At 37.4% G+C, this 24,075-nt stretch overlaps 1 protein-coding gene across 2 annotated transcripts in view; it reads right to left on the bottom strand.

Annotated features, from left to right (window-relative positions):
- Window positions 1-279: 279 nt before the first annotated feature.
- Window positions 280-24,075, bottom strand: part of AASDHPPT (aminoadipate-semialdehyde dehydrogenase-phosphopantetheinyl transferase) — a 38,154-nt gene continuing 14,358 nt past the window's right edge. The window contains exons 3-6 of one of the 2 annotated variants that reach the window (XM_072850615.1): window positions 18,010-18,131; window positions 17,351-17,512; window positions 10,588-10,665; window positions 280-4,382 (exon numbers count right to left, since the gene is read on the bottom strand). In XM_072850615.1, the coding sequence (XP_072706716.1) occupies window positions 4,212-4,382; window positions 10,588-10,665; window positions 17,351-17,512; window positions 18,010-18,131 (533 nt within the window). In that variant the 3' untranslated portion in view covers window positions 280-4,211. The other variant, XM_072850614.1, reaches the window with a different exon arrangement.

Here is a 24,075-nt window from a genome sequence, read left to right on the forward strand (position 1 = left end):
AAAGACTTGGAACACACCTAGTCTTACAAGAATGCCACAGAGTGGACAGCTGGTCCAGACCTTTGTTTCACGATTCAACTAAAGGATGTCACTAGAAGCATACAGTTTTCTGTTTCCAGAAATTGTTTGAGAAATAACAAAAGGAGTGTTAGGCAAGTGTTTCGGTAATCCCACCTATGTCTGGATCAAAATAAAACTGAGATTAAAAAAAATCAGAAAGGTAGAACCATAAATAGGCAACACAAAATCAGAACACAAACATAAAATAACCCACTTTTTATTTCAATAAAATAAATTAAACTCAATCTTAGCAGAAATAGGAGTCACACATAGTATCTGGCTATAAAAAACTGTATGTACAGTACAAGAAAATAACATATTACAAAAAGTGACTTTTTGAAAAAAACTTGTAAAATGTTGTCTCTCTTGAAAAGAATTCAGAACTTATTTTCATGCCTACATTTTCTAGTGTACAGCCATCCAAAATATCCGTATTCTGGAGGAACGTGAAGCACGTACATTCGATTAACACCAGTGCATTGGATCCCATAATATAGTAACAATATACATCTTGCATAGATTTACAGACCTTGTGAAAGGCTAAGAGTGAATTCGTATGATCCACTTTTCAAAGTTACAGATTTTCACATCAAATGGCACTAGTCTCTTGTCACACAGTTGCAAATTGTCTTGAACACAATTCTATCCCCTGAAGTTCCTAATCCACTCTAACAATTTTTATGCAAGATACACAAGAGTTTAAACATGATAATAGGTCCAAACTAAAACACATTTATTCACTTTTGCCAATCTGTTCACTGAACACCAAAACCTTTTAAAACTTTTATTTTTAGGTCAGAGACAGTTAATAGCTACTGCTCAGAAACATTGGGTTGATCTGCAGTCTATGGCAGCGGATCTGATCTAAGATCTAAATCTGTACTTTGAGAAACAGGGAGGCTGGTCAATCCTATTCCATAGGGAAAACAACTACCTAGCCACAGCCCCTGCTGGGAAAGGCTCACGTGGAGAAGAGCTTGTGTTTTTGCAGCTTCTTACCCTTTAGGTTCCAGGTACGTGGTATGGTCATGCGTATGGCATTATATAGAAAACAAGACAGATAAAGGAATGGAGCTCTGGAGAAGGAACCTGAAGGCCAGAGGACTTCTAGACATAACTGGGAAATTTCTCACAGATAGAAGAGTGATGGGAGACCAGCAAAGGCCAGCTCATCTGCACTGGACTGCACCAACCACCTGAACTAGGGAGGGATGCTGGAGCTGTGCTGGACCAGTATTTCTAAAAATGACAAAGACACTCCATGGACATTAAGACTGTATTCTGACAAAATGCAAGGAAGCCAGTGTTATGGCCATGTGTGGATACAGTGCTCAATTTTTTATATAAGGGAAAGTGTGATGGTGAAATAAAAGAAAAAATCTTGGAGCTGTGAGATTACATTAACTTATCTGTATACGCTACCAATATTTATTTCAATACCTGCCTCTACAGTACACAGACGCCCAGAAAAACATTCTGATGACTTTAAGAAGGATCATTCACATTCATAAAGAGTCAGAGTGTCTTGCTGGCATTTAGCAGCATGCTTTTAGCTGATAATTCCATAACGATACAGCTGCTCTTTCCCACAGTGTTAAAAGCAAGTGTAAAATTTCTGTCTGTTTGCACTGACACTAAACAACCTGACTCAAGTGGCTCTTCACAAGGCATTACCACCACCTGACCTTATTGCTACCTAAGGTTTTTTAAAAAAAAAAAATTAATCTTATTTTTCAAATAGCTCAGTGTAAATCAAAGACATGAAAAAAATCATAATGTGAGGAACTGCAATCTTCTAGATGGTTCTGTCTGGACTGCTAAAACTATGGTTTATTTCATGGAAAGCTAACCAAAACAAACTCCTTTGTTTTTCTAACCTTTCTAATTAGATATACTCCTGAAAATTATATTCCTGACAAAAAAAACAAGTGTAATTTTCTAATTTAACAAAATTGGTTTGCCCTCTACTTACATGCAAGCACAATATTATAAATAATTTCATTAATACTTTTTAAATTCTTTCCAATGAGAGAAAAATTCTGGTTTGAGACACTGTCACCAGGCAAAAACAAATCATCTCTAATATGAAATGAATTCCTTTATCACCAGAAATCTAGATCTGAAAATTCTCTATTCATCTCTCCCCATATTTGCAGTTCATTTCATTGTCCCAGCAAAATTTGGCAGTTTAAACTGGCTGGTACAGCTGCAATTGATGGGGTCCTCAGTGACTAGTGAGGATTGGCATGTACTGGACCAGTTAACAGCCAGCCAGCCATGGAGCTCAGTGCTCTCCAGCCCCTCATACTGAATAAGCCTCCTTATTCTGCAGACTTTCAAAACCTGTTGCAGAACAAGTCCGTCCTTTCAGCTTGGCAACACTTCTAGTTATCTCAGCTCTTAAGCACCTTCATGTGCTTGCCTATCTGGGATTATAGTACTCTTCAGGCAGAAGAGAGTAAGACGGAGTCAACTGAATCAGTTTAAAATATCCTATCCCAGTAAATGATGCCATTACATAGCCACTGAATAGCCTTTTCTGGCCTCCATGGAGTGCCAATTATTTACTGCAAGTTGTATTTCATTTTAAAAAAATCAGTCTGGAACACCTGACTTACAATTTGTATATAAGTTATTTGTATATAAATTATTCTATATTTCTGTTAACTTCAGATTTGAAGTTACTGAACATCTAATTTAACTCCTGTGGAGTCTGGAGAGAAGAGTCACTGCTTCACTGATTTGCAGTTTTAGAGGAAAAACACAAACCACCGAAAACTATGATTAGCATGCAAGATGAGTCATTGAAATGGAAACAAAAATATTAATCAGAACTGGTAGAAGTAGGAAAGATTAACAGCATATTTGAATTCACAACTATCTACAGCAAAACTCCAAATGCTTGTATAATATTGTAAAACCCAAATCTTTCTCTCTCTAAACCTTTTCTTTATCTTTGTAATAAGGCATGGCTTCAATGGTTACACTACAAGTAGATTCTCCTTTAGTCAGGATACAGGGTGCAGCCAAGTTGTACACAAACCCAAATTCACTGAAGATATATGTTTAACTGTAGGACAGAAATGAACTCTCTTTAGCTGTGAAAATCGTTCCATTCAGTATGACTCATTCTGTTCAGTATGTCTCCTTACATTTAGACAGACCATTATGTATGTATGACTTCTAGAAAGAAAAGTGAGAGGTAATGGCACAAAATCGGATTTGTTTTGAAAAAGAATACAAAATACTCTAAAGGTGCACTCAAGATCTACAGATCTTCTCAAGAATTTAATTCACTGTAAGACAATAAAATATTCTGTCTTCAGATGTTATGAGACTATTTGGAAAAAAGTAAATAGTTTTTTTTTGTTGGTTTCCCCTCATGATTTAGTTTCTACGACAGTACAGACGTAAATGCAAATCGAGGAAAACTGAACTGTTGTTTGGCTCATATCTATTGCTGAGGGAAAAAATACAAAAAGAACTGTTAAAAATCAAATCGTAAGTTACATTCAGGAAGCTTTAATTAACAAAGATTGTAAGTGAGAACGATATGAAATACTTATAAATTAATTCCCTGCCTCAAACCAGTTTTGCACAGATGTAGTTCCAAGACTACTAAGATTCAGACTTCTTCAGCCTGCTATTACACAAATACAAAGTGTTTGTGCAAACACTTGCACCATATAGTAACAGCAAAAGGGTTTGTACCAATTCTTCTGGCTTTATTCATCCAAGATTAAAACTGTTATTTTTGTAAGAGAAAAGGCAGTATCATAATTTAAACTTCAGCATAAATGAAGTATAGAAACACATTTTTATATATTAAACACTTGTTGACTAATCAACAACATTATTGTAACTCTGGTCCCTGTTCCTAGCATGGGTAATTATTGAAGTGTAAGAACCATAGGCATGAAGAAGCAAAAAAGCATGTGGTCAGCTTAGACTTTTCACTCAGAATTCCTTCAATGAGGAAACACACATCTTCCTTAAGATATTGATAAAGAATGACAATTTTTAAAAGTTGAAAATCAGACTGTTAGTTTAAATTAGCCAAAAAAAAATGTTTTATTTACACATGTACACTTATTCCCACACTCTGAATTATGTAGAGTAACAGCATAACAACCTTGACAATTTTCTTTTTCCTATAAACATTCTTGTCTTGAATGTGAATTCTGTTTCACTGGACTCTCCTGCTTAGAACAAAAATTATCCCAATATGCAGAATCCTCAGGTGCGACTGGAATACCAGATGCAACTAAATCTTCAAAAGTCAATAATGTAAACTGTGGTTGGTTAGGCTCCATGGAACATACCTAAGGAAAATACATATTAGTATTACATGAATCAATAAATCTCAATTTTCTTCCTGCAATATTCCCCGTCCAGTTTAAACTACACATTGCTTACTGAAGAAGAAAGGAAATATTCCAGTTGAGACCAATGTCACTGTCCCTAATTTAGGCTATACAGTAACTAATAGAAGCATGTAACAGGCCACACAGGAAAAGCAAGTTTTTCTTTGAAACTCAGTTCAGAAAACTGAAAGAATGAGGGATAGAGAATGCTGTAAATACCACAGAATGAGCATTTAAGTCCAGAAAAAAGGAAGAAAAAAACCCATCAACAAACCCAAACAAACTGTACTTCATTCTCCAGCAGACATGATTATTTGGGATGATAGCATGAGGATCTATTCCACTAGAGGTGTGCCTATTCATACACTTTTTAATACCAGTAATCACTGAGGTTGTACACACTTCTCAAACTCATGCTATTTAAGGACAAAAGTGGTCACAATGAACCCACAATTCCCCATGTTAAATCCTGATTAAATGCAGACTGAGATATTAGAGATGAGAGCGTCATGGTCTCTGTGCTAGTTCCATCACTTCGGGGGGGGGGGGAATAAAAATCACATTTCAAAGAAAAAAAGGTTTGTTTTTTTGAGCACATCTTACTGTGCAGCCTGCTGTATGCTATCTGCAAGTGTAATTCTTCCCGCATAGCAGGGCAAATACTACAGCTGCATGAATCGAACATGAATACAGCTGATCCTATAGCTTCTAAATTCGGCACTTGCTCAAGCAACATATTCTTAATATTTAATATTTGATAGAATTCAGCAGGGCTACTGTGCAGTGGGATTATTCTGTACATCACACAAGCTGACACATTTTTGATGCAGGCTAAGGTACTGTTACCTTCTTGGGGAGCGAATACTGATGTCTGGTAATCACAGAATGGCTGAGACTGGAAAGGAGCTCTGGGAGGTCACCTGGTCCAACCTCCGCTGCTCAAGCAGGGCCATCTAGGGCCAGCTGCCCAGGACCATGTCCAGACAGCTTTTGAATATCGCCATGGATGGAGACTCCACAAACCTCCCTGGGCAACCCTGGTCACCCTCACAGTGAAAAAAAGTGTTTCCTGACATTCAGAGGGAACCTCCTCTGTGTCAGTTTGTGCCCACTGCCCCTGGTCCTATCACTGGGCGCCAATGAAGAGAGCCTGGCTCTGTCTAATTTGCACCCTCCTTCAGGTATTTAGATCCATTACTAAGATCCCCCGAGCCTTCTCTTCTCCAGGCTAAACAGCCCCAGCTCTCTCAGCTTTTCCTCATAGGAGAGACGTTCCAGTCCCTTAATCATATTTCTGGCCCTTTGCTGGACTCTCTCCAGCATGTCCATCTCTCTCTTGTACTGGGGAGCCCAGAACTGGACACAGCACCGCAGGTGTGGCCTCACCAGTGCTGAGTAAAGGAGAAGGATCATCTCCCTCGACCTGCTGCCAATACTTCGTCTAATGCAGCCCAGGAAACTACTAGCCGCCTTTGCTGCAAGGGCCCGTTGCTGGTTCATGTTCAGCCTGGTGTCCAACAGGACCCCCAGTACATTTTCTGCAAAGCTGCTTTCCAGCTGGCTGTCCCCCCGCATGTCCTGGTGCCTGGGGTTGTTCCTCTCCAGGTGCAGGACTTTGCACTGCTCCTTGTTGAACTTCATGAGGTTCCTATTGGCCCATTTCTCCAGCCTGTCGAGGTCTCTATGGCAGCACAACTCCCTGGCATATCAACCACTCTTCCCAGTTTTGTGTCACCAGCAAACCTGCTGAGGGTACACTGTCCCATCATGCAGATCATTAATGAAGATGTTAAACAGGACTGGATCCTGGGGTACATCGCTAGTTACTGGCCTCCAACAAGACTTCGTGCCACTGATCACCAGCCCCTGGGCCCAACCGTTCAGCCAGTTTTCAGTGCACCTCACTGTCTGCTTATCTAGTACATATATCAACATTTTATCTAGGAGGATCTTATGAGAGACAGTATCAGAGGTAGAAGGTACTTAAGTCTAGGTAGACAATATCCACTGCTCTAGCCTCATCTACCAGACCATTTCATTGTAGAAGTTTACCAAGCTGGTCAAGCATGACTTTCTCTTGGTGAAGCTACACTGACTAGTCCTGATGATTTCTTTGTCCTTGATGTGCCTGGAAATGGTTTCCAGACCATTTCCTGGTAGCTGCTCCACCATCTTTCCAGAGATCGAGGCGAGGCTGATGGGCCTGTAATTCCTTCGGTCCTCCTTCTTGAAGACAGAGTGACATTTGCTTTCCTCATCTTTGGGCACTTCTCCCAGCTGCCGTGATCAACCAAAGACTATGGAGAGTGGCCTTGCAATGACATCTGCCAGTTGCATCCCATAAGGGCTCATGGACTTATGTATGTCCAGGTTGCTTAAGTATTCCCTGATCTAACCCTCTTTCACCAAGGGTACATCTTCCTTGCTCCTTCCCCTCTGGGCTCTGGGACCTGGGATTCCTGAAGGTCAGTCTTGCTAATAAAGACTGAGGCAAAGAAGGCATTCAGTACCTCAGCCTCTTCCATGTCCTGTGTACTCAGGGCCTCTGTCCCATTGAGCAAAGGGCCCACATTTTCCCTAGTCTTCACTTTGTCTCCTATTCACTTATAGAAGCCCTTCTTGTTGCCTTGGACATCCCTGGCCAGATTAAACTCCATTTAGGCTTTAGCTTTCCTAACTTTGTCCCTGGATGCTCAGACAATGTTTCTGTATTCCTCCAGGTTACCCATCCTTGCTTCCACCCTCTGCATGCTTCTTTTTTGTGTTTGAGTTTGGCTAGGAGCTCTTTGTTCATCCATGCAGGCCTCCTGGCATTTTTGCCTTACTTCATATTCATTGGGATGGAACGCTCTTGAGCTTGGAGGGGTGATCCTTGAATATTAACCAGCTCTCTTCGGTCCCGCTTCCCTCCAAGGCCTTATCCCACCAGACTCTTCCGAGCAGGTCTTTGAGGAGGCCAAAGTCTGTTCTCCTCAAGTCCAGGGTTGTGAGCGCTCCTCCCTGTCCCCAGGATCCTGAACTCCATCATCTCATGATCACTGCAGCCGAGGCTGGCCTTGACCTTTACATCCCCAACAAGCGCCTCCTTGGTGGCGAGTATGAGGTCCAGCAGAGCGTTTCTCCTCATTGGCTCCTCTATCACTTGGAGGAGTAAGTTATTGTCAATGGACTCCAGGAGCCTCCTGGATTGCTTATGTCCTGCTGTGTCTCTCCAGCAGATATTGTGGTGGTTCAAGTCCCCCATGAGGATCAGGCCCTGCAAATAGGAGGCTATTTGTCTGTAGAGGGCCTGATCCGCTTTCTGGTCAGGTGGCATATAGCAGACACCCACTATAATGTCACCTTGACTCGCCCTCTCTTTAATCCTAACCCATAAACCCTCAGGTGGCTCCTTATCCATCCCCAGGCAGAGCTCCATGCACTTCAGCTGCTCTCTCACACAAAGGGCAGCTCCCCCCTCCTCATCGTCCCAGCCTGTCCTTCCTAAAAAGCCTGTACCCCCTTGATCGCAACACTCCAGCCATGGGAGCCATCCATGATCCCAACAAAATTATAGCCCTGCAATTGCACATAGATCTCCAACTTGTCATGTTTATTCCCCATACTGTGTGCACTAGTGTACAGGCACTTTAGAGAGGCACCCCAGCATGCTGAGCGCCTGGAAAGGGTTTGGAGGATTTGTCCATAATGGTGCCTTGTAGGCACTTGCTTGCTTACATGCAAGTGCTGGAGGTGACCTTGCCTAAAGACCATTTTGTTGATTTTGTTATCCCTTCCTGCTACATCAATGAAGGTAGGTCATGAAATAGGTAAAAGGGCAAAAATGTCTATTCTCCGCTTCAGTGTTTGAGCAGTAAGCTCCTGTTAGGAATAAATGGAGAGACAACAAAATGGTTTGTGTTTGTTGTAACAGAACAGCAAAACTCACAGTTGTCCAATGCAGACTGAAAGCAAAAGTTAATTGAGCTGCCTGTCACTTTATATCCTCACACAAGTGACATGGTGTTGAGACATTCCTGTTCATCTGGCATTTTGGAGATGAGGTAAAGCTGCAGAAACTGTGCCTAGAGCCATGCAAGTGACATCACAGGTGCATACCAAATATGAGCTAACAATCTACTTAGCTCAGAGGCTTAAGAAATTTAGTTTGAACTTCAGCATGTGCTTGTCTGAAGACAAGTGTGTTCTGACTGAATTCATCACAAGTCCTGTGAAATGTAGCAAGTGATAGGTGAAAAGATATTTTATAGCGCACGCAGGAATTAAAGAATTATAAACTCAGCCATCTTTCATTGAGACCTGCCTCAGATAACTGTCTAGATCTAGGTAAGAGTGCAGATAAATGTTCTGTCTCTTCAAGTATATAGCAATCACTAGTAGACATTTTGTTAAGATTCTTGACACTGGAGAATTTAAATTATAGTACTTTAAAGTGGTCTTTCCTGTGAATTGTAGGTAATTGCTATCAGGTTGGGAAGAAAGCTCACTGAAAGTACATGTTCTGCAAACAGGACCTAATGAATTACTCCTGTGATAGCAGAGAGGGAACAGAGACAAGCATTGACATCCTGAAGCAATAGCATAATGTCTACACACACAATTTTTTTAAACTAAGATGAAGAAACACCTTTTCCTCTCAACACATCTAGCAATACATAGAATCCTTTTTTACAGTTCTGTTGGAAAGAGAGAAGGCCACTTTTGTTTCCTCCACATTCCTGTTAGGAGTCGTCCTGAAAAGGCACAATGCAATACTACAGAAATTTTCACTTCATTTCCATATTGGGGAGTCACAGAATGCTCACTTGTCCTATTTAAAATTACCTTTTTTCAGTGAATTGAGGTAATGAAATTTAGGTCATCACAAATTTAGTCAGTGGACAAGTATGCCTTTGAGACTTTCTTGATTCAAAGACTTTTCATCATAACTCCTGATACCATGCCTATTCTTTCTATGATAATTTTAAGGTATGTGACAGTGATGAAGGTCAATACTTAAAAATCCTGGATTTTTGTAGAATACTTAGGTAATTGTCTTTAGAAATAATGGCCACCTTCTTTTCACCTCAGACTGACATTTATCAGTATTCCTGCAGGAAGGATGATATGCAACCCCACGGGAACTTAAGTATGTCCTGTCAAACAGAACGCATGTATTTTCTTAAAGAATATTTAAGCACTGATTCACCACACTAAATACTCAAAGGTAGTTTATAAGTTTTTATTTAATCTCACCAATACTAGTTAAAAGGTCTGCCTCTCTGTGTTATCCATGATTACAGACTCAGACTTTATGACCATGATAGATGTGTGCATGACCACTTTCATCCTTTTATCCATTCATATACTAATTTTTTTTTCTAGTTCCTGGCAGAACCTTTGTATCTAAATAACAGAAAACAATTAACCAATTTTCTTGTGAGCACTAAAACACCACAGACAAACCTGGAAATTTGTCACACTTTCCTTTGCTGACTGTCTGGCTATTTCGGCTACAACTTGCCAGTCTGCCTCAAATTTGACTTTTATTGCTGTTTTCATGACACAGGTCTTTGTTAAATTTCACAGAAAATCCTGAAAAGTTTTTAAGTAGCTTTGTTGCTTCTCTCAATAAAGAGCCCACATGGAATGAAGACTAACACTGCTGTTCCTCCCATCTGTTGGTTGTTGTTGCTTGTCTCAAGGGTTATCTTGTCATAATGGTGTTTGAGAGATGAATCTGCTCTGGGATACATGCACTGACAGTCCCCCATTAAAATCAACTTGGTGAGTTGCTGTACTGGTTTAGCAGTCCAGATTGGTTCACTGCCTCCATTTCCCTCTGCGAAAACTGTCTTTCCCACATGAGTACTAGCAGGCTGTGACAAAAATCACTTAATCTTCTCTTGAATGAACACACTGAACGCTGTAACGCATACATTCCAGATTTGACATTATCTGTTGCTGTCCTCTGAAACTGTTTCTCCTTCCCAGACCTTTCCTGAAATAGTCACAACAGAACTAGAGGTAACAGTTCAGTAACAATTCGGTTAATACTGTGCTTAAGATAAACTTTCTTCTTGGCCCTATATCTGAGATAACACACTTTTAGCTACAGAATTAGACTAAGTTTATGTTCAAGTGATTAGTTACCAAGACCTGAAAATGTTTCATAATTTCTTACATCAGAATGCTTCTGTCCAAATTCCTCCTGTTTCCCGAGAGCCACTGCAACATGATGATGGTCATCTAACCGGGTTTCCTAGTAAAGATGAAAAATGGCAATATAAACTCATTTTCTTTACTCTGTTTCCAGCAAAGACTATATTAATGTTTGGAATAAGGTTCCGAACAATAGCAGAGCATCATTTAAAATACTTTAAAATAATGACATTAAAAAAGCAATAGTGCTTTTTAGCAGTTTTGTTGGAGAGCTCAAGGATGCAGATACATTAAAAAATTAGCAGGGCTGAACTGGTTACTATAGGTTACTATCACCTCACCCATTTGCAGATATTTATATTCAATTTTGTGACCTTAGCATTCCTTTACCAGTCCCTTCTAAGCCACAAGCCATATAACCCATCTTAGCTATCTGTTTTCCAATGAGATGAACTGTGAACTTCTGGGAGGTATTCTGAAAAACAACAATGTAAGTGTAAACTTAAACCAATGACTCTTGGCTTCCGACAGCATGTAAGATCACAACTTCAAATTTCTGACATGGCAGTCTGAGCACTACTCTGTATAAATATGAATAAATTTTCCTCATAAAACATTTTTAGCTATCTATTTAGTAATACAGTTTACCTATTTAATAGTTTTGTTAAAAGTGTTTTCCTCTGGAAAGGCTAAGAATTCATCCTAAACAATTAATTTCAGAAAAAAACCCACTTTTATATACTGTTTCTGAATAATGTTTATTCTATAGTCAAGTCATAATCCTGTTGGCTTTTTTTTTTTACATATATATAAAGGGGAGAGGGGAAATAATGTTTTCATTGCTTCTTTATCCAAAAAATTTTCACATCATTTCTGCACAAACTTTCTAAAATGGAAATCAAGAATAACAAGAATTTTACCTAGAAAAATGAATAATTTAGATATCACCATTGATCTGAAAATCAGCTAGTAGTTTGGATATTCTCCTGGGAGGTAAGACCCAAACTCCAGTTTCCACTTCCTTGGGAAATACTCTAACTGCACTGTATTACAATATAAAGAAAGCATCATGATGTCCTTCTACTTCCTCTGACAGGTTGTTGGTTACCTTTTTTTTTTTTTTTAATCTAAGCAAAATGTCTTTTAAAACAATGCTGACAGTCTGCATTAGGCTTCTCTACAGCTCAACTACTATATAGGATTTTCAGAGATTTCAGTTGCAAGGATACCATTTCTGTGATTCCAAACAGCCCCGTATATAAAAAATGTGCCAAGATGCTCAGCTCAGATCTATTCAACCCAGCTCAGCCAAGACAGCAGCTGCTTTAGCCATGTGTAGCAGCAGTACAACTACAAGGTTGGGGGACTTTACTGGCAAAGATGTGGGTGTCTTGGTAGATAGGTGCTGGTGTGGGAGTAGAACTTTGATCTCTTCAGCACCAAAACAGTGCCTATTTGACAGATTTAGCAGTGAACTTTGTATCCGTCACCTACTTAGAACATCAAGCTCATGTTGTTTTACCTTTCTGCAAAGCACTAGTAACAAAATTATTATTTCAATTCTGTCTAGAATAAGAGAAATATTTAATGCACATGACAAACACTAACAAATCTGCAGTGTAAGCAGTATTTCCCACGACTGCAAGAGCTATAGGTATACTTACTATGAAGTATTTTACTAAGTTTTCCATTCCTTTAGTAGGGTACGATACTAAAAATAAGTCAAGCATAAAGAATGCTACCTCAGGTTTGATGAAATCTAACCATTTGTACACATCATGCACATTTCTAGAAATTCCTCAAAATTAAAAAAAGACTATGAAAATCAGATGTTTGATCAAGTGTTGCTAAATAATTCATGTAGTTCCAGGGTGGCAGTGTTTTGTGTTTGTCCAGATGGAAAAATTACTACATCCAGTTTTTAATCACTTCATTTTCCCCCTTTCTTTCATTTTTTGCATGTCCAAGAGGTTAAAGACTGATCAGGACAGAGGACACAGTACAGCACATTCAGCAGTGGCCTACATCTGCATTCAGAAGTTTACAAACAACTGTGTTACAGCTTTAAGCTAAACACACAGAAATTTCTTTTTGTGAAGTGAACTTATGTATTACTTCTTGTTTGTGGAACTAAAAGCATATTATAGATAAAGTCTTTTACATATTGTTAATAAAATAATATTTTGTCAGCTCAAAGCTGCATTTAGCAGGCAGTGACTCTTTAAGGGACCATTCCTCTGCAGAGACCCTGCCCAATGTACAACGAATCCAGAAGGTTGACCTTTTGTGACCTTCTCTGTGGTCACAAAAGAGTTTTCAGCATCTTACAATAAAACATAACAAACTATGCCCTTCATCTTATCTTTGCTGCTTCAGAGAAATGTAAATCCAAACCAAATACAGAAGGGAAGGACATCTTTCCTGGCCCCTACTAGGGGCCAGCAAAAAACTTAAGGTATGGAGTTAATGAAACATACTGAAATCATAAAAAACAGTGAATCAGCTTGCTTCCCTATTCATCTGGAGATATTGCTATACCAGCTTATTAAATAAATCCAACTTCTTAAATGGAAATAAATGATTAAACAAAAAGAGACAGAGGACAATCGTACAGAATTCCTCTGAGGTAAAGAGTTTGTTTTGTTACAATTCCCCTTGATAAATGAGAAAACATAATGGATCAAAATTTGGTTTTCTCTGCACAGAACTGAAGTGTTACTAGAGCTGTTCAAGCTACAGGCACACAGAGCCTTATAATGACCTCATTTCAAAGGCTCGGCAGAATGGTGTGGTCTGGGATTCAAATCATTCTGGATTCACTCAACAACAGACAGCTCATGAGGAAACTGTACCTTCTCAGCCAGCAGAACTGATTGCTCTGTGAATCCAGTTGGATTAGCCAGTCTTAGAAGTAAAAGTTTTCATTCCTATTTATTCCTTATAATACAACAGGATTAACTTCTCTTACTGAGGGTGAAAGACTCCATTACAGTTGCATACCAACAACAATTACTAAATATGTTTCAAACTGACTCAGGTAGTCTCAGTTTGAAATTCATATTCTGGAAGTAATGTATTTGCATATAGACAAATCAAGCAAATATTTGTTGTGAAAAAATGCAAACAATTATTTGGGTAGCAGCAGCGATGCCAGGTAATTCTCAATCCCCAAGTGAGGTTCAGGATAAATTGGTTGCTTTCTTTATAAACTGGTTGTATCCAAAATTGAGGTAGGGACCAGAGCAGAACTGTCTTATGTCTCATTTAAGATTCTTCTTTCATATAGATTCCAGTAAGTGCTGTCTAGCCATTCTTCCTGATTAACTGTACAAAACTGGGACCAATAAGAAGAGAGTCATGAATACACTTAACATTTTGCAAATCAGTAATTCGTTTTTTTTCCCCACATATCAGATCTGCTAGAGGTATATATACTATAAACTTATGTTTATCTCTTTAAATTATAAAAATTGTCATAATTGTTATCAACCAGCTTCTTTCACTTTTATTAAAATTAACTAATACTTCATTCTGTAAGTTTATTTTATTCAAAGGAAGTAAACGGAGCATATAGAATTACCCATAATAATAGTAGTAATAATCATCAGAATAATGACTCCATCCTAAATTAACACCCTGACACAAGTACTGTATCACTCTTCACTGGGCTAGTAAACTTTTCATTATTACTAAACAAATTCATCTTTTTAAAATGAGGAAAGTGTGCACTGCTTATGTGAGTAGAGCATATTTAACACACATAGCAGACATATCTTAAAATTAAATTTATGTTTTTAAATGGAGGTTTACTGTATTTTTTCTCCTACTCCTTCCAAAACAGTTGGAGGGAATCTCTAGAGTACTATATAGAGTAGCAATCTCTAGAGTACTATATAAAAACAAGTGCCTAAAGCTAAACCAATCCATCAAGATCAACAAGAGGCTGTTTCTGAGCTACTGCCTTCTATCCAAGCTCAAAAATATATGATGAGTGGAGGAGGGGAAAGAGACTTCAAACAAAACTAAACCCTTGGTAAAGGGACTGCAAACAGCCAACCAGAGAACATGGTAGTTCATTTGGTATTTACAACGAAATAACAGAAAATTAATTTTTTTTAATGCTCACAGAAAATTCTAGATCTAATACGAACAGGCTTTGCTCTTATTGTGAACAGTTACAGGCTGTCTGAACAGTGTCAACTTTGATTTACTCTGATTCACTAGTACTTCTCTTGACCTTTTAGTCATGACAAGTATAAGGTGGTAGATCTTTTTCTAGTCTTTATGCTTTTAAGTTGCTTTTTTCACATTACATGGTACTTTCTGAAGGAGATTTCAGAATATTCTGTGTAATTTAAATGGGTAAAATCCCCTTTATTTCTCTCTTCTGTTTTGGGTAAATTAGATTATCTCTAAAACTGAAATAAGACAATCCAACGTATGTGATAATTTGACTTTAAACAGCCTTCCTCTCTTCAATCATCTCCTATCATAAAGATATAGGCATATCTGAAAAGTGAAAGTGAGGTCATTATATTTTTTTTATTTGATAGAAAAAGTTCACTCAAGCAAACTCAGCACAACAGGAAACACAAGGGAAATACTATACCAGTAATACGCAGTCTTACAGGTGATTCTTAATGACAACTCTTGGGTGACTCTTCCGGATTTCTCAAAATTTCAGTTAACAAGTTGTTTCAAGAATTTGGCTCAAGGGCAAATAATGAAACAAAAAAAGACTTTTGTAAGTAAGAAAATGGGCACAAAATTAAAAGAAGCTTGGGAGAAGACAAAAAAGTAAAGTGATGCTTAATTTTAGGCTGGGGATTGGTAACTGAAAAACTAATTTTTTTTTATTTAATTTTAATAAATGTTGATATCTAAATGAAATTATATCCCAATTGAGCTTGTATTTAAATGAAACTTGATAATAAATCTTTTCTTTGAAATACTGTAATCCGCCTCTTTGTAAGGCTGCGCTCTTGGGAAGCAGGAAGGCAAGCATGGAAGAGGAGACATTCCTCAGACAAAAATTAAATTAAGCTTCTAGCAGTAATTACTAAGTAATAAGGAAAAATCAAATAATTATAAAGGATTTAAGTAATACAGAGAGCTACCTACATCATCATCTTCAGGCTATTTTAGTCAATCAACCACAGGCATGTCAAAGACCAAAATTAGGAGTTCCAGAAGTCAATTGAAAGAGGTAGATGCTTCCTTGACAATGGTACACTGTTAGCATTAATACAGAAAGCATTCTATTACAAGATGTGTCACGGTCTTTCCTAAGATCTTCTTTTGCTAGTCTATAATTCCAACTAGCGAATTTCATGACATACTCAATTCCTAGAGAGTATGGCAACATCAGTAAGAGGGCTAATTTAGTATGGGTAGACTTTTAAAATAACACAAAACCAAATGTGCCTAGAAATGCTGAAAGGAATGAACTGTGAAGAGGTCAACCTATGCTACAAGTTAAATGTTATTGGTACATTCATTCTTTTTTACTACATGTGTACCATACATGTAGTTTGTATACTACACAAAACAAGCATACCGCAGAAATTTGTCATTTCTGACAATTTGTCATTTCAAACAAGCTCTACTGGAACAGTTGTCTCCAACAATGTAGATATTTTCAAAATGTAAACACGTATTGGAAACTGAGTACTCTTATTAAAAAGTGCACTTGACTATTTTGTGAAATTGCACAGTATGTATTCTTTGAATTGCTAGTCAGCTATATACCAGCTGCACAAATTTATGGCAGACTGGAACAAGGTGCCCTTTACAGACAATTTTGAAGTCACAATGTCTTCTGCATTTCTTCCTTTGTTTTAAGTGGTTGAATGAAAGTGCCTCTGGGGTGTAGAGAAATGGTACTGTGATTTGTTTAACTTTTTTTTTTAAGGGTTTCTTAAGGTAATTAAATAATTTGAGATATTTGTATAGAATCATAGAATAATTTAGGTTGGAAAAGACCCTTAAGATCATCAACTCCAACCATTAACCTAACACTACCAAGTCCACCACTAAACCATGTCCCTATCAGTTCTTTCTCTCTACACCTTTTAAACTACATTAGATGCTATTGATAATTTTCAACCAAATCTAACAGGATAGATGTTTTAGTGATAAGTCTCAATAACTTCAAGAAGGAAAAACAAACAAAAACCCAAACCCCAACACTCAGAAGATTGAGCCCAAACTAACGTTCCAATTAAGCAAAAGCAAGTTTTTTGCATCTCCATTCCCCCAGACAGCAACCAGTCAGCACACTGTAACTCTAAACCCACAAATGCACGTTTCTACCAGTTTGTATGGACAAGAAGAAAGAAACTCAAAGGAGCTAAAGACACCTCCTCCATTTCGAACATTTAACATAAACACTAACTAATGGGGTTAGTTAATCACTAGTCCCATTCTAGACAAACTGATGAAGAACTTTACAATCTTAGACACTGTTCAGAAGTCAGGTCTGAACATGCTTCAGTGAACTTCCTGCACGCCCCAGGCCGAATTTCATAGAGTGCAAGAAATATACTCCAGGAACAGAAAAAAATAAAAAGCCATTATAATGAATATATCTGAGGTGTTTTTGCAATCATAAAAAATACTTTAAAATGCTGTGGATTTATATCCTAAGTTTGGATTGATATATGTTCAATGCGGTTATACAGAATAAAGGTGTGAAGCTGTGATTTAAAAAATCAAATGTGCAATAAAACCATAGGGTGTTGAGACTGTTTATCACTATTGAAAAAATAAATTTGAATATTTCTTACCTCAAACATCCACTCTTCTTCTTTATCTCCATCCAGAAGCATTTTTGTCTCCTTATATACCTTCCCTATTTCCAGTTGCAATGGAGACACATTAAATTCAATTCTTTGCAAGTTAAAGCCAATTCCAACTCCAACAGCCTTTAAGAAGCTTTCCTTTAAGGCCTAAAACACAGAATAAATGTATTTTATTCATACTGGCTGTTTTCAAACTGCTCTATAAACATTACTTCTGAGCAGACACTGTAGACCAAATAAATTTAAGACTTTACTACTGTAAACGTGAGGGTAGACTGATGCAATTATCAAGAGAAAAAGTTATCAGCGTTGTTAATACCTAGCCTAACTTGTTGCATTATAATGAACATGCAACTGGAATGATCAAGTGGCACATACAGATATGAACCCTCTACCTTGTTCTGGGCAGGTGTTTAAAACTAGTAATAAATTCTTCTAGAAATGTCAGCTGTACTATGGTTCTCAAAGTTATTCTGACATTTAAAAAATCACTAAAATGTAAAACCCATTAAATTATCTCCACATAAACATGTGACTATAAGTAGTATACAATTTTACTGTAATGAAAACAATAACAAAATATATCAAAAGAGAATGTGCAAGTTATAGCATGGCAGTCTTTAAATGGAAAAAAGAAGTATTACCCAGTGCCGATGAAACATATCCAGCTGCATCCATTCATTACTCATAGACTTGATTACACCCCACTCTGTTTCAGTAAACTGTCGCTTCATGATGCGAAAGAAATTTGGAATTGAGCTACTACCTATAAATTAGAAAGAGATAGTTACAGAAGTTTTAATAGAGTAGTAATAATAAGCAAATGAATTATCTCATGTTATTGCTCTAGAAAAAATTCACTCATAAGAAAAAAAACTTATGAACCAACTCTGCTCTACAATCTGAATTTATATAGCCTCAAAGCAGTGATGCTAATGACAGTTCAGGACACAGTATGAAAAAAAAACCCATTCCTATAGCAGAATTACTGCATTAAAAATGTGAAATGAAAGTCATAAACATATTGCATATTTTCATCATTCTCTAAAAAGGAAAGTATTTAACCAGTGCTGATTTTATATTAAAAAAAAATTATATTCAGCTACAAAAGTAGCATATACAGTCTTTGACATTTGACAGCTTGATCTATGAACGTTTTATAAAACAGCATGCTGTTTGTCAGAATTCATCAAGCTATTTTGCTTCCTGCTCTTGGATGCTGGGATACGCTTTTTTAAGCACATGTAGAACTCTCCCAAATTTATCACAAATTTAAGTCTTTTGGATTTATTCTGCAAGAAAAATGGGGGTAGGGAGATGCCCATAATCACAGTAAGAAAGATATCAAGGAAAAAAACCCCACCAAACCTTCAAATCCTCAGATTAAATTTAAGCCTCCTCTAAAAATAAGCACAGCTGTATAGCGCTGCAGCAGCTCCTCAGGGGCTACACCACTTTTCTCCACTAGTCTGAATTTACTTTGCAGAAGACGCTACAGACTGTGTGGTTATATTGATCAATGGCATTTCTGTAATACACTGGAAGCTATGGACCTCATTACACACTTGGCTAATCACCCACAGCCTGTATCATTAATCAGCATACCATGCAATCTGTCCAACAGGGCTTACAGCTGGCTAAACAGACAATGGCAGAAAGCAATCTATTTTCTTTAGTAGGGATAATAAAAATCTGGATAGAGACAATTCCACATATTGAGACAAAATTTTTTCATAGGTTATGCAATGTTCGTATTAAAAAGAAAATATTAGTCATATTTAATCCAAAACATAGTCTCTCCTCCCAATACCATGCTACTTTTAAGAACCCATCACTAAATAATTGCTTAACGAAGATGCAGATTCTAACCCTAGCTCTGCCACTCTGTGAGTGACTACGGGCAAAGGAATTTCTCTTCTGTACACTAACATTCCCCATCTTAAACCAGGGATAAGGGTATTAACCCTTTTCTATAAAGTGGTTGTCTTCTACAGATATCTAAGCACTATATAGAAACAGGTATTGGCAGCAGTAATAATGGATCTGAATGAACTAATGTCACACTAAAGCACACATTCAGGTTTTCTGACAATTTCCAAATCATATTGCAAAGTGTAATCTGACATACTGTACACATCACACAAGACATGTCAGTGACATTTCAGAGAGATGCCCTCAATTTCATTTATAGACTAAAGTGAAGAAAACATCTTAAGACAGAAATTTTGTTGACAGTTGCACTAGTCAGCTAACGGAATGATCCAGAACAATCTAAGGACAGAACTAACTTTCCTCTCTGGAGAAAATGATGATGCTGAAAAAAAGAAAAGCAACTACAATGTCAAGTATGTTTTGACGGATTACCAAGGCAAATGAAATATCCATGTACTTAGACAATCCAACTTCCCTGAAACAATTAAAAATAACAAATTTATTCAACTTGGAGAAAGGTTATTGTCTTTCATCTCTCTAAGTTTATACGTCCCATTTTATGATCAAATAACTGTGTTAACACCTGCTCCAAACAATCCACATGTTTTTTTTCTTTCTCTTCTTCTCTCAAGTATTTAAGACAACAGGGGTGAGGCACCAGCCCTTTCAGGTGACTCAAACTGCAAAACATTCAAGAATGTCCTGGTGTACCCTTCCTCCTCCATTACTTTCATGGAGTTCTCTTGCTTTCAATAACCCAGGGCTACTCACACTACCAGACAAGACTATCCAAGACTATCCACACCACACTACCTTCAGCACCTAGAGGCATATAATGCCTCCTGTATCAGTCCCTCCGCCATTCAAACCTTATCACACATGGTGAATACACTCGATACTTAAACTGTTTAGTATACACCAAGTGTATATCAAACCCATATGCTACTGCCTTTTCACTCCTTACTTACCCCCTTTTTGTCCTAGGTTTCTTCAACTGTTCAGCTACCCTTCTTGACACTTATGTTCAAACTTACACAGTATTTTCCCCTGCATTCCAGCCATCCGTCACATCCCTCCTCTGAAAAGCTCAGGCACCGCTTTCTCCTGAACTGCCCTCCCCTCCTGTTTCCTTCTTAATACAGAGCAGTTGCTTCGCTCTGAGGAATGGATCAGATTAGAGAAGCCAGGACTATTATTCTCCACAAATTACTAGCAGTACCACAGCCAGCCTAGTCCCTTTCTCCATATTTGCTTGAATATCAGAGAAAAGATAGATTCACAGAATCATGGAAAAATTTAGGCTGGAAAGGACTTCTGGAGACCATCTGGTCCAATCTTTTCTTGAAAACAGAGCCTTATATTAAAGGTTACTCATGGCCCTGTCAAGCACAGTCTTTAACCCCTTCTCTGCACAACTTACTCCAGTGTTTCACTGTTCTTATGGTAAAGAATTGTTTTCTTTTATCCAGACAGAATTTCCCCTGAAGCAACCTGAGCCTGTTGGATTTTGCCCTGTCCCTGTGTACCCTCATGAAGACAGCTACCTACATCTTTCTCTACAGCTACCTTTCACATAGACTGTGATTAGATTCCCCTCCTCAGATCCCCTCTTCAGGCTCAGCAAACCCAGCTCCATCAACATATCTACATAGATCAAGTTCCCCAACCCTCTAATCACCTTGGTGGCCCTTCACTAAACCCTCCTCAATGTTCCCATGTCTCTCATGAACGGGGGATGAGGAGGGGACAAAAATAGAAGCAGCAGAAAGTTTTCTTTTAGATGCTACCTTTTTCGCTTCTACTTTGAGCAAAAAAGCTGCAAACATACTCACCACAATCTACAAAAACTTCCTTTGAAAGAATGGGAACAAGTCCCATATAGCAATTATTCAGTTGGTTTTAAATTTGCATTTTAAATTACCTCCCATTTGCAAGCTGTTTCAGAAATAAACTCACCTACCAACAATTACACAAACACTTGACCTTATTTCTGTAACCATTTCAATCCATTAATAATCCAAGTTCTAGTTTACAAAAGAATTATATTTCATTAAAAATACATCAAAGAGCTTTCATGCCAAATTATTCCAGTATGCATACTTTAGAGCTAACAGCTATTTGGATACAAGTTTGGATTACACACGGTATAGTCTACAGATGATCATTTGAGGCACAGGGCAAGACAGGGTACCAGTTAATCACCTTTCAGTTGGGTTCTTCACTGAACAGCTGAGCTTCCTATGCTGATGATAGCTTTCTAAGACCTTCTTAAGTATTTTTCCTCCTGTGTTTACTGCCTATATTTTTCTCACAGAGAAGTTTAGGAAAGTGTTAAACATTTTTGGTAATCTCAAAGCCTACTCTGTAAAATTTAAGCAAAGAATGAAAAAATGTGCCCCAATGTTTTAATGATCTTCGTGAAGCCACAGTATTTTCTACCAGGAAAATACAAAGACCACATAACAGAATACAAAAGAAACTGCAATGCAAGTTGGAACTCTGATAGGAAATAAAGGCAAGACAAAGAAGTATTTATAAGGGTTATCAACCCAACATATTAAATTCTTCTTAAAAGTACTTTTAAAAATTTCAGAGGATCTTCCCCAAGACTTGCAAAAGTATTCACCACAAAAATGACACAACATGATAAACATTCTCATAAATATAGTCAGGTTTTGGCTGTACCTTCAAACTTTTGTTAACTAACTGAAAATGTGAACTTAGTATCTGCACTTCACTGTGCAGTGGTTTCTTCTTCTCTACAAGATGATACCAATTTTCTAAGAGAAATTTGGCTGCAGTGTACATGTATGTATTCATGCAGGTGGAATTCTGGTACATAAATGCTCTAAAATCCTTAATGCATGCAAATGTTAGTATTTTTCGAAAAGCAAATTCTAAGAAAATTCTCTAAGAAAAAAATCTATGAACTGGAGAAGCATGATAAAAATGCACTGAGTAAGAACTTGAAAAACAGATTCTCTGAAGGCACAAATGCTTTTATTGTAATGCACACATATAATACAAATACTTCCAGGTATACTTTCTGTCTTTATGTTTTCAATGAGCAATGATAAGGCTAGACACTCATTGAAACTTACGTTAATTGTACTACGGTTTCTTATTTAACTTGCAGCAGTAAAGGATTCCTTTAAGATATGCCTATGCAGGTTGTAGAAAACTGCACATCTGATCTCTCTGTGCTTCTAAACATCCGTACACTAAAACAAGCTGCAGAGCAGACGCCACACAGATGGGTTCACACAGTACTGACCCCTTGCTAATATAATTCAGCACTCCTTTTCCAGTGTTCAGGGTTATTCAAAAAAGCACTTAAACGCTGAGCCGAAAAGTTAGCTGGGGATACAACTATGTGGAAAAATTTAATTTAAATGCTCAAAACTGCATTTCAGATATTCCTTCTTGTAAGTCATATTTACAGCTTCTGAAGAACCAGAATTTAGATTCTGATTCCAATAAATCCAATATACTTAGAGTAATCTTGCCCATCTCAGTGGCAAAGTGAGATTCCTGTAACACGCAATGTGTGCACTTCTGAAAAAATATTTATGCATGTAAATTACTTATTTAAATTGGTGAGCATCAGGAAATCGCACAACATTTATCTGATCGGTCAAGCATCTAACTAGGTGGGGGTTCATCACTGAAATGGCATAAATTCAATTTTGTGATTTTGGGAATACATAAAAGAGATAAGACTTTTCATATGAGATTTGACAAGTAAGTGGAGTTGGAAGTGGAGACAAACAGGAAGCTTGTTCCACAGATTAATTAATCATAATTAATGGGAAAAGATACCTATCTCTGTCAACTATTAAAACTCTTTGAAAGAATAGCCACTCATCTTTTGCTGGTTTTCTCTAAGAGAAGAAAATTTGTGATGGGAGCAGATCTACGAAAATACTGGATAAAAGGTTTCAAAAAAAAAAAGAAATGAGAAAAATACTGATTTAGATTCTATAGGGAATTGAGAGAGTACATTTCCGCAGAAATGCAGAAACACAGAAAAACTGACCCAATGGCACGAAAGTTATTAACATGACAAGGGGGTGGGAGGGTAGGGATGAGATTTTTGAATTAAACATGAAACCAAACTTGCCTAGGTCAAGGGGATTAATGAAAACAAGCTCCACTGTGACTGAGTTTTCTAGCTTTGAAATTGAACGTATCGATTACTGTAGGTATTCTGTCAAAAATCTAACAATATCTCTTTTCACAATTACCCTCTATTAACACCTTAAAAATAAGATTTTTATTTAGTATAGAAGCCTAATCGTAAAAATGTTATTAATAAAGAGGCTTTTTCTTTTCAGAAATGCATATATCTGTTCAGTCATCAACCAAATAATTTCATTATAAACCTTATGAAATTCTAAGTCCACAGCTACAAATTTGAATGTGGTAATTCCTGGCAATGTAAACTTTAAAAGTATTTCCAATGCTTTGTTTAGATACTTCTAACTTGCCTATGCCACTTAATTTCCTAACTTACAGTTAATATACTGTTCAAAATTTATATAGCTTCTTTTCAAAAGAAACTGGGAAACAAACTTTAATTCTTTTTAATAATGAGCAGAATTATATTGCCCCTTCTCTCTCATTTGAAAATACATTTTCATTTGTATGTTTTTATAGGTCACCCCTTCTTTCACCTTTACACAAACTGTTGCACATTCTTTCTTTTTGCATTTGTTCATAATAGCTAAAATTCTGAAAGCATTTCTCTAGTCTCCTGTAAACTCCACACTTGAAAAATT

Source organism: Ciconia boyciana, chromosome 1 (assembly GCF_034638445.1).
Source record: "Ciconia boyciana chromosome 1, ASM3463844v1, whole genome shotgun sequence".
Taxonomy (NCBI): Eukaryota; Metazoa; Chordata; class Aves; order Ciconiiformes; family Ciconiidae; genus Ciconia; species Ciconia boyciana.